The sequence below is a fragment of the Uranotaenia lowii genome, chromosome 2 (genome assembly GCF_029784155.1).
Source record: "Uranotaenia lowii strain MFRU-FL chromosome 2, ASM2978415v1, whole genome shotgun sequence".
In the NCBI taxonomy this organism is placed as follows: Eukaryota; Metazoa; Arthropoda; class Insecta; order Diptera; family Culicidae; genus Uranotaenia; species Uranotaenia lowii.
In genome coordinates this window covers 261179251-261197241 of record NC_073692.1, presented here as the reverse complement: position 1 = coordinate 261197241, position 17991 = coordinate 261179251, and the positions used below count along the sequence as shown (strand labels likewise).

Below are 17991 nucleotides of genomic sequence, written 5' to 3'. Positions count from 1 at the left end.
CGACTCTACGTCGAACCCAGTATCCAGAAGGTGGTGAAGGCTTACCGGATACGCTGGGTAGGACATGTTGCGAGTATGCCGGACGACTGTCCTGCAAAACAGGTGTTTTCTACGAATCCGGTAGGAACGAGACGAACAGGGGCGCAACCAGCAAGGTGGTTGAATCAAGTGGAGCGTGATCTGGCGAATGTAGGATGTCCGAGAAATTAGAGAACGGTTACCATGGACCGAGTGAATTTTAGAAATTATGCTCGTCAAGTTATGTTGTGAGAATGAATACTATAAAAATAAAAATAAAATATATAGTCAGTTATAGGAGGAAACACATATTACCTGTCGGGCACCTATGAGATTTCAACCCAAAAGTTTTCTTGCCTATACCGGGAATCGAACTCAATACGCCTGGCATACCAAAACCAAACTCGCGATAGCCTATGCGCTAGATCACATCGGCGCTCATTTTAAATCGTTAAATCGATTTAGCTGAAATCCGTTGATGACATTTTTCTGATATCTACATGCTTTACCATACTTTGTGGTAGCGAAAATTTTCTTGTTGAATTTCAAAAACTGGGCATGTAGGTACGTTTTGTTGATTGGCCTTAAAAATAACCGGGGTTAAATTTCAGCTTAATCAGACTTGATAAAGGGGCGCCTAAAAGCGCTCAAAGTTCCATTTTTTTAATTCAAAATCACCTTATGTCAAATGACTCAAAAATGAATAAAACCTGAATGAACAAAGATCTGGTGTTATTTATAAAGGAAATTTCAACATCCATCTTTTGGGACTTATTTTGAAGCCCGGTGGATTTCTATGAAACCTTTGAGAGTTGATATGTTGCGTTTGAAAATATAAAGAGCTCATCATACGTTACTAGTAACACGATATTAAAAAAACATAGCTATACTGCAGCATTATCTCGAATAATTTCTTTTTAATTAAATGCTACAGGATGATTGACAATGAAGACCAAGATGTGAATCGAACCTGACTGAACCATAACAGTTTTCTATACGTTTATCTGGTAACCAAACATAACAAACTATCTCAGTGCGATATTCCTTTGTTGATGACCAACAGTCGTCTAGGTAACCAGTAAACTTGAAAGGCGCATGGTTCGTCTTACAAAGTTTAAGCACGCAGTAAATCGATGGCTCCTTTGATGACGCTAGTAGGTACTTACATTCCTCGCGAAGCATGGTCAACGTGGTCAGTCCGTGGCACGGTTTAAAGCAGTTTGATTAAAAAGGCGCTTTGGAGGTTTTCCCGAGGTTACATGGTTGAGTTTGCTCTGAAAAGTGTGATATGCAAAATTCCAATAAAGTAATCAAGGATCCTTCGATAACTCTTTTCAACGGTGGCATCACTCCGGGTGATGGAAACAGACGAAAGTTAGTGCGTAAAACAAGTGCTGAAATTGTTAGTGAAGCGAAGAGCATGTTGGCGGGAGGTGATTTTCCAGGTTTTGATGCTCAAGTATTTAATTGAGCATCGATGATTCATAGAGGGGTGATTAATGTTGATATATTTTGTTAGGAGGAACCCGTCTTGTTTCGGCTAGACGACCGATAACACCAAGGGAACCAAGAAGGCAACTTTATGGGCGCGTTGCTCCTCCAGGGCGTCCGCCGAGCGCGTTTAGCTTGAAGTATCTTCAGTTCGAATCACGTGCTCTACCAGCGCTCGAGCCCATCCAAAGTGCTATTCGTGGCAATGGATTCACCCGCTCTGAATCGGCAGATTCGATTTCGTTGGTGGAGAACGATTCTACCAATAATAACAATAGTACCAACAATGCTAACAATAAAACTCCTCGAAATAGCAAGCTACCAGCTCTCTTGAGCGTACCAAATAGACAGGCTGGATCTTTGGATAATCGTAAGTTTTTTTTTTAATTTGATGCTTTTTACACTAGTTCTGCAGTACTTGTTCTTAAATGCATCCCATATAAAAAATAATCAGAAGAACAAAAAGTTTAGAAATGAGCAACTGCATGTATCCATGTATGCAGATGCTTTCGTTAGCGTCCAGATATCTTATTCATTTGTACAGTAACATATTCATGAAGCATTATCGATCTGTTCCAATTCTGCTATAGTTTGACTTCATTTTTTATTTCTCTTATGACCAATGGCCATTGTATAAACAAGTGAAAACGATTATAGTAGATAAGGTGGTCCATCTATTGATAAATTAGTTACCTAAATCATACAGTCAGTCTATTGAATGTGGGGTTCCAAAACTATACACTTTTAACACATAAAATACTTTCAATAGCTTACATTCCACACCCAGTCCGATGTTGCGGTGCATTTACTGTTTGATTATAAGGTCAAGTATGTAGATATGTATATGTACAGTTTTAACAAATATTGTTGACTCAGCTAGAACGACTCTTAAAAAAAAACCAAAACGGGAGAGACTTGAGTTGATGTTGAACCACCCTATCATCCCTATAGGGGTAATTGACCGTGCTGACTTTGCACACGGCATCTGCAACCGTAGATATTTGTGAGAATTGCTATCGATTCAAATTAATTTTTCTGTTTTTCCCTTTCGTTTTGATGTCAAGGCATCACGCAAATAAACAATTATTTACATTCGTTGGTCTGAAGAAAACCCGGTCACGATTATGCGTGTTTTTACATCGATGTCTGGGGCAAAGTATTGGAGGAATATAAAAAGGAGCATAAAACAGGACATTCAGCGGAACCTAGTCCAATATTACAGTTGTTATCAATTATCAATTGTTCTATGTACAATATCCATGTTGAACTTTAGAATTGAGGTAGTTAAAGTTGTACAAATATTGAAATTCAAACTGAAATCCATACAAAAAGTGTAAAAATTTACTTTCAGATTATAAAAATTTCAGCCTGCTATGCGATTGGGTGTGGTAGAAACATTTGTCAAATTTTGCTACATATTTCCATAACTACGATCTCTATCAATCTCCATTTCAGTTTTGTGAAGATAATTAATCACCTTTAATTTGGTTTGGTAATTATTTCTCAGGCCTTTTAGGCGAATTTTTTTTTCAGTAATAATATTTCAAAATTTTTATATGTTCTGATTTTATTGTGAATCTTAAGGCCCATTTACACTTCACATGAAAATGAACGTAAAAAAATCTTATTTAACCAACGCAACAAAACAAGCATGTGGAATCGATAAGGAATGGTTGAAGGATAAAATTCCAGCCGGACTTGTTGTCCCTTAAACCTTCTAAAACTGTTTTAAATTCGATTCCCTTTGGTTTTCACCGCGGAAATTTCATCATGGCGGTGGAATCGGAATAAAAACAGTCTGGTTTTAAGGAAGGATTCCAGTCAGGATTCAAAGTATAAATGATAAAATTCATAAATTTATTCTTTTTACCTGTTTTTTTTTATAGGGCCATTTTACAAACATAATCGGGGCATACAACACTATCTTAATTACTCCACTCTCTAATCGTTATTAAACCTTCATAAAAGCTTAAATGTGTTGGACTTGAGTTGTTCAACTGAATAAGAAACATATTCCAGCCAAAAAAAAAATCAATAAAGTTTTAAATATAGCGTATGTTCTCAGAATATCCAGGAAAACTACGCTCGCTCAAAGAGATTTTACATTCTAAATGGGGCCGGGCAATTTTCGAACATTTTCAACACCCCTCTCCTCTATGTAACACATTCTTCTCAAAATGTCTAAGCAAAATCCACAAAACGTAACAAGCTGCTATACCCCTTCCCCCCTAAAAGCGTTTACGTAAAATGAATGGTCCCATAGAGGTTTTGAGCAAAAATCACAATTTTTGCGCTTAAAGAGGTTTCTCGCTTTTGATTTTCGAATGTATTTGAATTCAATTCGTAATAACGGTCAACATATTTATAGCGATGTGATCAGATAGCAAGGTGTTAAGGCGGCCGCACAATAGCGCGTCCGTCGTCGCGTCGCGTTGACATTTGATTTTGGGAATGCCATTTTCCGTTTGAGTCACCACAATGGTGCGTCGCGTCAGTGATGTCATTGTACTAAAACGCGGAACTTGTTCTAAACTGCAGCGTTCTCCAGCGTCGACGTTTTGAAATAATTCAAAATTTTAGCGCGTCAAAAGGGTTTGAACTATTCCTTTTTAATGTTTTTCGTCAATGTTTGACTCAAATAGATGGTGATCGGCAACCTTGCCAACTAGCGACGTTGTGAAATATCATTACTGGCAACGCTTTTGTAAAGTAATAACCAGCGTGCCTATACAGCTACGGGTGGTTGCATATTGAGCAACAGTAGGCAAGGAGTACCAAAAGTTTCTCATTGGTGGGGGGTGGAGACGACGGAGCGCTTTTCGACAGCGAATTGTTCGCGTACCATGCCTATGATTACGATTGCCTGTCACAAGATGGACGATTCCGTGTATTCACGCAGAGTAAACTTGAATTTTGGAACGAATTAAATCTGACTTTGATTCAAAACATTCATTTTTTTGAATCCAGCTCCTGTTTTCTTTGAATCAATGAATTATAGTTTTGATTGAAAAGAAAAATTTTTGAAAGAAAGAATAAATTTTTTGAATTGAATAACTTTGGACTTTGATTTCAAACCAATTCTTTGGTTCAAAAGAAATTTGTTCAATTGCATATTTCTTTAGAAACAAAGTACACCCATAGAAGAGGTTGCAAAAATCCAATGCCTATTTAGCACATCTCTGTGCCGATAATGCGCTGAAATGTGCACTGTGCCGAAGATGATATGTTTGAAAAACCGTAACTGGCATAAGGACTCGGCTCCCAACTAAAATGATGCATGACCACTACATTCAAGCGAAACAAGAAAAACATTTTATGGGATTTCGTTCCTATTGGATAATTCATCCCAGAAACAAGAAAATGAAAATATAAACCACAGCGCCCGTAGGGAGAATCGAACTCAAATCACCAACCATATGGTCTTGCTAGACCAACATCTTAACCAGTGTACTATTTGAGCTTCATGCAGGAAGAGGGATATTTGTCATAGGCATTCTGCCACCGATCAATCACAAAAGAAACGCACGACAGTGGCTTCCCGGCGTTTGGCCTCCTTTCAAGGTATTCATTTGTCTTGCGATGGAAACGGGAAAGGGAACGGGAGTGAAGGAAACGGGAAACCCATTGAATGAGAACTGTGCTTTTCTTACTGCCTGCTATTACATACACACGCTACATATACACAGCTGCTAAAGCCGGGCAGCTTGGCCGGTGCTTGTTTGCCGGTGAATTGAAGGAATATATTCTTGTTGCTTTTGCTACATACACACGCACAGCTTAGCCGTGGTTGTTTGCCGGCGAATTTAATTGAAGGAATGTGTTTTTGTTGCTTTTGCTACATTCACACGCACAGTGCTCGGTTCGCTGGCTGCCTGGTGTTGGCCGGTATTTATTTCCATCCTTCTTCGTCTTGTGATGCGATAGGGAGGGACGTGAAAGCGTTTTTATTTTGTTTCTTTCAGACATACGCAATTCGGTTAACTTGGGAAATTAATGCCGGTGGGAGCAAATCGAATCAGCACCGATCGCGTTATCTTCTTGTACCAATGATGCTATGTAATTGACTACACGCCATTGGCACAGAGGCTGAATTTTGGGTGTAAATTTTCTATCAACCGAAGAAAAATGTTTTAAACTGAAAAGAATAATTTTTTGAAACAAAAACTTCAAACTTAGAAGATATTTTGCATTGACTTGCAAGAAGAACAGAAAACCGAAAAATCGAATAAAGTTCTGCCGCTTGTTTTTAAAATCAAACCAGTGAATCGGAGTAAGCTATAAATAAGGAGGATTCAGGATGCAAAATGGTAAGTGTAAGTTAATAAATACTGAATATTTAAGTGAATTCAAGATTTTCTAAAACGCTTGTATAGTTACAGGACCACGGCCGACGGATAGATTTCCAAGTCTCTCGAACATGAAGAAAGCTGCGCAAAGTAACACCTCCCCAAATCCCGCGGTCGTATTTTTTCGGCCCAATCTTCAACGGCAATCACCAGTCGGACCAGCCAGCAGCAAACTCCTAATAGGAACTAGGTGAAAATCTTCCAATTGGAATACATGGAAAATGGTTCAATGAATAAATGCTTTTAAATCTATATCTAAATTACCTTTGAGCAAAGATAATAACTTTAAATCAAATGAAACTGGTTTTTGTATCAAAGCATTAATATTTTGAATCTAAGATTTTTCAAAAGAAAAAATCTTTGAAACAGAGGAAAATGCATTTGAACCAAAGGATTTTTTATTTATACCAAAACCAAAGGAAAAAATCCTTTGTTTTTGCGGCACTTTCCTTTGAAATAAAAAATCTTTGGTATAAGAACACACCCGAAGTTGTACACGTCCTGATAATAACTTGTCGCCAGTGAGTGTCGCCAGTAAATGTCGCCAGCGCTCATTGACGATAACTCCGGTTTGGGGATTCAGCGACAATATTGTTAAGAAATATGTATTGATATTTGAAAAAGTTATGAGCCAATAATAGTTGACAATGTTGACATATTCTCACCCCTTAGAGAGGGATACGCAATGTACAGTGGAATTGGGAAAAAATATCAATTCAAAATATTCCGTTGAATTGCAGTATTTTTGATTGACTAACAACAGGTGAAAAAAATTGTCAAAAAAATTAATACTTTCTCCACACTGATGCTTGAGCTTGAGCTTGCTGTCATCTACGGTCCACCTGCGGCCCCTCCTGGCCAATGCATGGCATCATGCTTGCACTCCGTGATTGGTTCGTGACAATCAACATTGCACAATAAACCATATGAAAGATTTCTGGAAACCAGCAATACAATCTCACTGTGCAGCTTTGAGAATCTTCTTCTTTAAAATGAACCAATAACGACGCCAAGTCCGTGTAGTCGATAGGGGGAAAGAAAGTACAGCACATGTGATGATCCCTCCACAAATCTCACGCTGAATATTTGGGGATAAGCCGATAAGGGTATTGTGGCATGAAATAATAGCGCTGATGTGGTCTAGAGGATAGGCTGGCGCGAGTCTGGTAACCCAGGCGTACTGGGTTCGAATCCCGGTATCGGCAAGAAAAACTTGTGGGTTCGAATCCCATAAGTTGCCGACAAGCTAGATGTGTTTCATTGTATAAATAATTATATATTTAAGAGGGAAAGCATCTGGGGTAAATCTGAAGAGACTATTGTAAGCGGAGTGGATTGCCAACCATTGTAGGTCTCTGAAGGTTGGATGCCTTCTCTCGACGATCCATTGGCCGTGGAAGCCTGAGAAGCAATTCGAAGGCCAAGCCACACAGAGATAGGCTGGACCTTGCTACTGATGGGGGAACCATACATACATACATAAGGGTATTGTGGCATGGAATATCACCTTGGTAAGCGATTGACCACTTTAACCCTCATCCGCATTAGATTTCATTACCCCTAATCAGCACTAGGAGTGTCAATTTGACACCACAAGCTCAAATCGTTATAACTTTTGTCGTGTTAAACCGATTTAAACAAAACTTACATCAAAAGAAACCTTGTAATGTCAGTAAAATATTTTAGAACATTATATACAGCTAAAGTTACAAGTTTTCTCGTTATTCAGCATGAAAGAAAAAAATCCGAAAAAACATGAATCACGAAAACTGCTGTAGTTCATATATTACACGTCTAAAAAAATATTTGCCTTATGCATATGAAAGCTGAAGTTAATGCCTAGGGGAACATGCCCTATTATGCGCCACCTAAGCGAATCGCTGATTTTCTATGTATTCCACGTACTAATTGTGTTCAAAATGGGTTTAATCGTTGAAGAAAAGTGTTTTCAACAAATGCCTATAATTTTTCATTACTCAAATTGCTATAGTTGCTTCAAAAACTTGATTTTTAAAAACCATATTCAAAGCCACAGAACAAAACTGTGTAGCTGTGTAGCAAATACGCGCCGCTGTATATTCAATATGCGCCTAGCAGCCGAACACACCCGAGAGCAGCCGAGGACTTTAGATTTTACTTTTGTGGTGTCAAAATGACACCCAAAGTCGGAAAAGGAAGTTTTTTTGTCCAGGCTTCCAGGGTTCGTCCATAAAAAAAGTAAAGATGCAATATTGAAGAACTTTTGAATTCATTTAGGGTCCCCGAAGAAATTTTTGTATTTTGAAGTTTCTGAAAAAAGTTACACGCCTTCAAACTTGCAATGGTGTCAAAATGACACCCTAATGCGGACGAGGGTTAAACAAAAACTCCTAAGCTTCTGAACTTCGTAGGTTCCCTAATGAAACTTCTGAACAATCATAAAAAAACCTTTATTGAATAATGATTACACGAATGTAAGCCTGGCAAAATTTTCAAATGTCGAACTGAATAATGATATTGCCTTTTTATTATGATACATTGTAATTTTGTATGTGATAGATCAGAATCGATTTTCAAAAAGAGCGCAGCTAAAATGTGGCTTTTCGGGAATAATATCGACAAAATCTTGCTTTTAAATAATAAGCGACACACAAATATTTATGTTTTTGGAGAAGCTCCGTTTTTTAGAAATTCTCATGATTTTTTTATAAACAATTTTAATGATTTTTTAAGATATTTTTGCGTTTGTAAAGTTTTATAATTTTTTGGATTTAATTCTATTTATGTCTGAAATTATACACGGAATAAAATCAAAACTTAACGTATCGTATAACTTGATGATAATTCTAAAAGATTTTATGTAAAAAATTACGTTTGGATGTTTTACATAGTCAAAGCATGTGTGTTAGTTATTATTTACAAAGTCAGCATTAACGGCGTACGGCTTTAAATATTTTCTCCACACTGAAGCGTAGCCAAAGTCAGTTATCGCTTGGATAAAATAAAGTACGCACTCTTACCAAATCGCTATTTCTCTTCTTAGACAATTAATCCTTTATAAATCAATTCCCTGTCAAACCTGTTGGAACTAAGGGTTTGTATTATTTGTTTATCCTCTTAAGGGCGCGATTGAATCCGATAAGATGGTGAAAAGCAAGTTTCTCTAAATATCCGCAAACTTCAAGCTGAAAACCGCCATGAAGATTTTTTTCAGTTTGCTTGAAAATTCGTTCATAATAAACCAAAAACTCAAATTATCAGCGAAAAGCTAAAAACCGTAACGATTCAGCAAGACAGAGGAACCAAGCTGAAATCTACAACCAGTAGGTAATCTGAAGCCACCGAAGTAAATTTGACCTCATAGGCCTCGAAAAACGATCACAAGTGTGGCGACTTCTGGCGAGAAACCTCCGGATAAAAAACAATCGAAACAGGTTCAAGCAATCAAAGAGCAATTTTATGGTGTGGGGTGTGTAGTGAATAGAAGTAATAAATAAAAAGAAAAAGAAACTATGATAAATTAGCTTGAAAAAGAAATCAGAGCTTTCGAATAAAAACTATCTGATCATTTATATCAGTGGAAACCCATCATCCAGTATTCAAAAGAAAAAAAATGATATTTGTTCCGGCCTTATCTATATTTTTATATTAAACCTTAGAGCACCTGCAACGGTTCAGGCGTAAATATTGGTTTTAAGTATACCAGTTTTAGCACAATTTGAAATTTTAGAATCGGCTAAAACACCCACTCCCCACCGGTGTAGGAGCAAATTTAAAAACGGAAACACTTTCATTGCAAACACTCAAAAATTGAGAAGAAAAACCCCATTTTATTAGAAAAATTGCATAAGTTTTGAGTTTCACGGTTGTCTTAAAATTAATTCTACGAATATTCTTTTTGACAGAACAATGATTTCAACTATTCTACCAGGATTTCATTAATTTAAAAGCAAAAATGACTAGACAACGAGGAAAAAAGGTCAATTGAAACGATTCTTCAATTAATTCAATCAAATTGCTTTGAATCAATGGAATAAGGTTTTATTGAAATTAAATGAAAAAGCAATTTTTTTTTCAAGTTATTGCTGACAATGATAAAGGAAACAAGAAATGTTCATCCCAACGTCAAAGGAAATTTTCCTTTCATTTGTCGACATTTTTGTTTGACAAAAACTTGTTGCACTATTTGTAAATTTATGTATGGGTACAGAAAAATATGCTGATATTGACGAAAACTCCGAGCAATCCATACGAAACTAAAAATCTCTCAATATATCAAATAAAACAAAAATTATAGAACAAACAATAAACATTTATTTTACCTCATCGAAAAAGTATTCAAATTTTCTTTTCGTTTATTTTTTTCTAATTTTAGAACGCTGACTGGATTCACTAATTCGTCGAGCCCAAATGAAAAGCTTTTTATTTAATTATATTAAATCGAGAATAATGTGACATCTATTATTTATACTTGATATGGTTTTTATTACCATCTATTCTCAATTTATGTTACGTATAGGGTGGTTGAAGCGAAAAAAAAACATTCAAATAATATCTCATAAAGAAACTATTATAGAAACTATCACACCCAATGTTACCCAAACATGTGTGAAAGAAATCATTGTTCGCTAAAATTTTCTCACCGTGAACTAAATCGGTCTGTCGTATATTTTGAAATCCTGTTCCAAATTTGCATGAATTTGGAACAAAGGCGTATAACTGTTGGGAATTTTGAAATCGATAACTGTGCTAAAACAGCAATATACGTCACCGGTGCCAGCCGAAATGTTTTAGCGTGATCGAAAACCGTGTTTTGCATCTACCGTTGGGACAGCCCTTATGCGCTTCTCGCTGATCTGTATGCATGAACGATTTTTTCGTTGTTCTTTTAAACTATAACTATATGGGATTTGGATCAGTTGTTACATTTCATAAATACGTTATATAAAAATTAAAATATTTTCAGCCTGAAACAGTATAAAATGTTTGATTTTAATTTGAAATTTGGTACGGCTAGTGGTATAAAATTAATATTCAATAAAATTTACAAAAAAAAAAAATCAGATCATAAGGTCCGATAAAAGTACAAAACATAATATAACCATTGAACGATGTCAATTGAATAGCATCAAAGTAAAATTAAATTAGCAATTCAAGGATATAACTTTTTTTTCATTTCAACCATCATCAAATATCCAAATCCGTCTTCCAGCTTTAAAATTATTACGCCTGAATGTATGCAGCTGAAGAAGGAAACCTAATATAAAATAGAAAAAGTTTATGTTTTTTCGAATAAAAAAATTTAGCTTACCAATTGTTGGGTCTTTCCCAAATTTTGAAGGAATGTTAATTGACTTCACTTTTAACAAACTGCAATTGAAAATGTGCATTTGGCTTAAGTTTTCATTCAAAAATATGTGAAATACCGTAAACTTTGATCACTTTTTTCACTAATTGTTGAATATTTTGGAAGGGGTTGCATTTTCGTAATACCATAAAGTTTTAAAACACTTACGGAGGTGAGGAGTATAAAACATGATCATTGATTGTAGTAAACTCAAACGACATTGGTGGTTATAATTAAATGTTTGTTAAAAAACAGATTTCAAGTTTCGGGGTAACTTTGATCACTATGGTTTTTAAGGTTCCTCAACATCTTTAAAACTACTTTTATGGTGCCATTTAGCACAAAAGGCATAAACATTAACAAAAGTGATTATTTTCAGGACTAAACTGATTTTTTCAAGGTTTTTATTCAAAAACTTTTATAATCAAAAAAAGGACAATGTTGCTGCATACATCTAGGGGTAAAAATTATAAACATTTCTCAATTTTTGTTTGGCCTTAAAACCAAATGGAATTTTGTCTTTATGCGATTTCCTGAGTCCTCGCACTGTTCCCATATTCCTTTTTTGTTCAAATTGGACCATTTGATAGGGTCACCGTTTTTTTTTCAATATCCAAAAATTATCACCAAATGATCATGAAAATATCACTTAAACTAAACCTAAACAAAGAAAAAAGTTGAATTTTCCCGTAGAATAACCCTTTTGCTCCTAAATGCCTAAATTTGATCCGGAGAGATGTTTGTTTGTGAGCCTTCGAAAAACCAGATATTTTAAGTTTTTAAAATAACATTGTAAGAAATATCAAAAATCTTTCAATTAAAACCAAATTTAGCTTATTTGTGACTCAATTAACAGGCTTTCAAACGTAGTAAACAGTTTTCACATATTTTAACTTCATACTTAGTTAATGATGATTATCTGCAACAAATTCATGTTGATCAAAGTTACCCCACTGATCAAAGTTCACCCAGTTTACGGTACTTAGAAGGGTTCCTGGAGTAGTAAAAAAATGACCTTTTTTTTATTGTCGATTTGCAATGCTTCACGGCACACACATATTTTTTCCTATAGCTCACAATAATTTCTGAACCTTCTACTTTAAATTTGTATCAATAATTTTTTGAAAATTCTAACCAAATCAGAGAAAATAATGATTTATTACAAGCTGGTATTTCCACCTGTTTGTTTAGATTTTTTGCACGCACACGATCTGTCAAAAATTAGCTTCGAAATCGCGAATTAGAGAATGGAAGTCAATGATCCAAGCCAAAAAAAAAAATACAGGGACGAGGATTGAGCTGAAAGTTGGTACCGCGAGACCACCGGTTACGACAGGGTGCTTCGCTTATTCCGACAATCTTTAAGAAAAATTATGGATTTATGCCAGCAGACTCTTAAATTAGTATTTTTGAACCGAGTTAGGACAAAGTTTCAAAGTAACATAAGAATTTCAGCCACATCTCGAGAAATTCAACGTTTATTATGATTGTAAACTTTTATTTGCCAATTTATAATTTCCTTAAAGAAAATTATCCACTCAACAACTTTGTCGAAGACCATAGCTTCGTATCGTATTAGGTGAAATAGTTATTATTAGCTGTTGAATTGGGGTATGTCTTTTCACATCAAAAATCAATCACACACACCATGGCACACAAACCATTGCCAGGCTCAGTTCCACAGAAGAAACAAAAATGATGTTGATTTTTCAAAATAAAATATTACCTACATTTTCCCATACAAACATAAAAGTTCAAATTTACTTATGTGAACGTTGTTTAAAAATTCTGCAAAAAATTATGAATCAGTTTTGAGCCAAAACGAAGCTTTTATGATCCCAGATTTTGATAAATTCAAACATGTCCCCAAATCGACTCAGTCTAAGGCTGCAAGTTTTAACAGTTTTCTTCTGTCCGCGATGGTATGCAAAAATGTGGCATTATCTTGTGGAAAATTCTTGCCCACTACAAGTAGTAGGTACATTCCGTCTGTCTACCACAATTTTCAGCTAAATTCGCAAACATACCAGCATGCATACCACATATTCATATGTTTGTCAGTTTGCCTGCGGCCAAAATCCGATAATGAACTAAACAAACTTTAACGGCTGTTTCTCTGTTTATCTTTTTTCCGCAATATAAATATTTTTGGCGCAACATTAACTCATCGCTGGGACGTCGCTTTCCGCCTGCAGTTTCGGAATGCATGCCACCGCGAAAGGATTTCAAATCACCTTCGGCTCCCTTAACGGCACAATTGTCATTGAACGTGGAATCAAAATCGGTAAAATTGGAGACGCGACCGCAGGCGACCATCGTCCACGCTCCAGTTGAAGATGAAACGGCTCACGTGATAGTGGATAAACCTTCACCGGTGGCTACACAGCCGCCAGTCGACAAGAGCATCGTCAAGAATCATCCTTTGAAGCGCAGGCAATTTCAATCACTGGAAACGGAAAATTCACCGGAACCGGAAAAATCGACGTCGTCAGTACAACAACCTGTGGTAGACCGTCTGGAGAGCGCCAAAATGGTAAGGAGTAGTTATTCATGTTTGATTTATTACAAATCAACTATGTCAAGGCTTGCCAGATACTTTTAGAAAAAAGCGGGACATTTCACGAAAAAAAAGCGGGACACAGCCGAAAAAAGCGGGACATTAAAGAAACTCTTAAAAAGCTGGATTGTGTAGCCAAACTTATAAAACGTTTAACATCAGAGATATAACCTTAGTGTTCATAGAAAGTACACTAAGGTTTTTTTAAGGGGGGGGGGGGGGGGGGCGGTAGGTTCTAACGGGTAAAAAAAAACACCATTTTTACGATTTTTTTTTAGAGCTATCGTTCAAACAAATGTATTAAAATTTTTTGCATTATACAAAGCATTGTTATAAGAACATTTAGTAATTTTTTCGTAGAAAAATATTGAAAAACGAACCGGTGACGGAGCACTTTCGAGGATGCCTTTTAGAAAACAGGATTTGCGGTGGACACTGTATCTCAGCACAGAATCATCTGAAGTCAAAAAATCAGAGCAAAATATTTTTAATAGATGTTTTTCTGGACCCCAACGTTTTTATTTAACTTAAAATTTTTTTTATGAAAGTTTTGTGGCTGTTTGAAGTAAAAACTACGATTTTTCACGAAAAAAATCCGCCACTTTTTATCTGTAAAATCTCCCCAAAGTAAAAAATAAAAAAAAGAAAAACGTTGGGGTCTGGTATTTTATATGTAGAAAATATGTTCCAAATTTGAAAAGAATCGGTGAAGTAGTTTTCAAATGACGATGTCCACGGACTTTAAAAATGTGCTTTCGAGAAAAACGCGTTTGAAGTTTCTGCTCTTGCTTTCTTGCAGTATTAGATAGGAGGAGATAAAGGTTCATAATTTCTACAGTTTTGCTTCAATTGACTTGAAAATTTGACACAATATTCTTGAAATGTTTTACAATAAGAAAACAAAAAAATCGATTTTTTTTAAGTGTTAGACCCTATCCCCCCCCCTTAACCCGGATTGATTTTGCTCAGTTTTTCTTACACGTGATTATAAAAGGTTCTCGCGGATCAACACGTTATTTGAGAGAAAATATTTCAACTCGTACATGTAAATGTAGGGCTTTGATATTAGGTAAAAAACCATGAGTATTTTTTATAAGTCTGCTTCATTTAATATTGGAACACAAACAATTGCGTGTAGTTCAGTCATTTATTAGCGAATTCATAATTTGTTTTTCATACAAATGTAGCATTTTCTTTACTCTTTCATAAAAAAAAATTAAAAAAATTATTCATTGCTGTTTCGTTGAAGTTCTCGTACTTTTCCCGTAATACGGCCCATTAGGCGGCGCACACCCTTTTCGTCCACCGTTTTGGCGATTTGATTCCACCAGTTCTTCATTTGAGTCATGTTCCTAACAAGTTTTCCCTTTGCCTCAAGCCTCCGCTTCGTGATTGCCCAGTATTTCTCTATCGGCCGGAACTGGGGGCAGTTTGGGGGGTTGAGGTCCTTCGGTATTACGCTGACCTCGTTCGTTGCGTACCATTCCATAACCGTTTTGCTGTAATGGCAGCTTGCGAGGTCCGGCCAAAACATTACTGGACGGTCGTGGGCACGAATAAACGAATCCGTTTCTGTAGGCACTCTTTTTTGTAGACTTCTGATGTCATTGTCTTGTCAGTGAAAAAGACTTTGGTTTTCTGTCCACAACTGCATATCCCCTGCCAAATCATGTACTTGCGGGCGAATTTATCCGCAAACACGAACTTAAATTTTGCAGGTACTTCCCCCCGAGCCGTCGCCAAATAAAATTTTTGACCTGGGATTTGCCCAAAGTCCGCCTTCACGTAGGTTTCATCGTCCATCAGAATACATCCGTCGAACTTGGTCAGCACTTGGTCGTACAGCTTTCGAGCACGGGTTCTGGCCACATTGTTCTGCTTCAGCGTCCGATTTGGCTGTTTGCTGGCTCGGAATGACCTTATTCCTTCCCGGAGACGAATTCGTCGCACCGTACTGTGAGCGGCCTGGAACTTATTGGCCAAATCGCGGTCTGAAAGATTGGGATTCCTCTTGACGGCCTTGATGACTTTCCCACGCAGTTTCCGGTCGGCAGTTCCACTCCGACGCTTCGAATGCGGCTTCCGAGCCGTCGTCAATGTTTCCTTGTACTGCTTGATAACACGCCATACGGTATTTCTGGGCATTTTAAGCTGTTTAGCTAGCTTCGATGCCGACAACAATGGATTTTCAAGAAAACTGTGCAAAATTTGATCTCTCCGTTCGGCTTCCATGGCGGTTGTTTACAAAATGCTATCGTTTGGTGTTATGACATAAATACATGGTGAAAGGTAATGAATTTCCCGACACGTGGGTAAAAAAAGTTTCCAAATCCGTCCACTAGGAACGCCACAATGAGCAAAAGAATTTGTTCCAATATTAAATGAAGCAGACTTTAAAAATAAGTATTTTTGGTAACTTGTTTAAAAATTAGAAAACTCAAGAAAACTTTCATCATATACTTTGGACAACTGAGTCAGTAAAGGTGGTGTATAATAATAATTTAGTGAAGATTCCAGCGAAAACAATTTGGAATCAATGTTTTCTTCATACATTTGTTGAACGTTGGTTCATGAACACTTAACTGAATCAGAGTCTTGCTGTAATGCTAAGAGCTTTAGAGTTATTCAGTATTGTCTTATATAAACTATGAAAATTGCAGCTTATTTTGATAAAAAGACTTATTTGAAAGATTTTCTGTTCATCGCAGAATTCGAATTAAGACAAAAGCTTAATTTTTTCCAGTGTTAGTCAGTTAACTTTGTAAAAGTTCTCCAAGAAAAAAAAGCGGGACATTTTGAGGAAAAATCGGGACAGCGGGACATTCAACAAAAAAGCGGGACATGTCCCGCTTTTGCGGGACGGATGGCAACCCTAACTATGTCCAGTATTTAGCGCATTTTGTCACAATTACTTGAAACGCAATTTCGCAGTCATCAAATGTATCTATCTAGTTAGATTGGGGTGGCAGCCAAATGAGTCATGTCGAATTTTGGAAAACCTACCCTAAACATTTGTAGATTAGCCCAAAAAATTGACCTGCGAAAAATTTAGACTCCATCGGATTTAGGAGTGCCTCAATTGGCTTAATTTTTCGGTTTTGACAGATGAAAAACCAAAGGGGGATCAAAGGAAATCCGGAAAATCGAAATTTTGATTTTGATGCCAAATGACGTTTCATCGAAATCTGGTGTTGTCTCGAAAATAAAAATTTTTGACAAAAATCTACTTTTTGGGACGGCTCCCAGAAAGACGATTTTTGACCAAAGTTTTGTTCACGAGATAAAACCAGATTTCGACGTTTTATGCATTTTGAAGTCATTTCACGAAGAAAAATATATAGATTTATCAGTTATATTACGCGTCTACAGGACCATAAATATGATTGTTTGGTTCTGACCCGAAAAAAAATCAAGCCAACAATCTGATTATACTTTGCCACAAATGGATAAATGACTGATTTAGCGATCGCATCAGCTTCGAAAATCCAACAGCAATTTTAAGTCAATCATTCGTATAGCTGTTTTTACCGTAATGCTGCTCTCCATGAACGTCGGAAATTGTAGATCAAATATAAATAAAAATTAATTTGAGCAGTTAAATTCATTGTTTTTCTTTTTTATTTTTAATAAGACATATGTTTTTTTTTTAATTTAATCATATAAATATCATATAAGTGACATATTTTTGATGCAATTGATGCTGCTGCTCCGCCGTTTCCAGAAGAATATTTTTTGCGCGGAAAACGCCACCCTGGCCCTGAAACAAAATTTGAAAAAAATCGTTCAAATCTAAATCTTTTTTTTTTCAACCGAGAGAACATTATAAATATTCAAAAAATATCAAATTACCTACGTGGTAAAATTGATTTGGAAACATTTTGGGGGATTTTGTTTTTTCCCATTGTTTCGGCCTACCGGGATCAAAGTATGCGCGCTTCCACATAGGTATGTTCCAGCGGATGAGTCTGAAACGGAAAACAACTGTTAGTAGAACAAATCAACTTACACAACAAATTGAACTTACATTTTCGCTTTCTGATGTGTGTCCTCCAAAAAATAACTCCCGCCATCTTCTGTTTTTGTGACATTCAAAAACTAACATTTAGAATCTTTAAGTTGACCTGAATAAAAAAAAAATTATATTAGCGATTAGCAGATGAGAAATCCTCGATAGCCAAAACAACTTTACATTAACGCTAGTTTATTCGTAGTCATCGATGTGTTTGTGTAATATTATGGGTTCAACCAAAAAT

General features: G+C 36.3%; 1 protein-coding gene across 2 annotated transcripts in view; it reads left to right on the top strand.

Annotated features, from left to right (window-relative positions):
• LOC129747081 (armadillo repeat-containing protein 2) overlaps positions 1 to 17991 on the top strand; it is a 57284-nt gene that overhangs the window by 17919 nt on the left and 21374 nt on the right. The window contains exons 1-3 of one of the 2 annotated variants that reach the window (XM_055741097.1): positions 1167 to 1451; positions 1538 to 1879; positions 13377 to 13714. In XM_055741097.1, coding sequence (XP_055597072.1) covers positions 1307 to 1451; positions 1538 to 1879; positions 13377 to 13714 — 825 coding nt within the window. In that variant the 5' untranslated portion in view covers positions 1167 to 1306. Of the gene's footprint in view, positions 1 to 1166; positions 1452 to 1537; positions 1880 to 13376; positions 13715 to 17991 lie in introns of those variants that run through there. The other variant, XM_055741098.1, reaches the window with a different exon arrangement.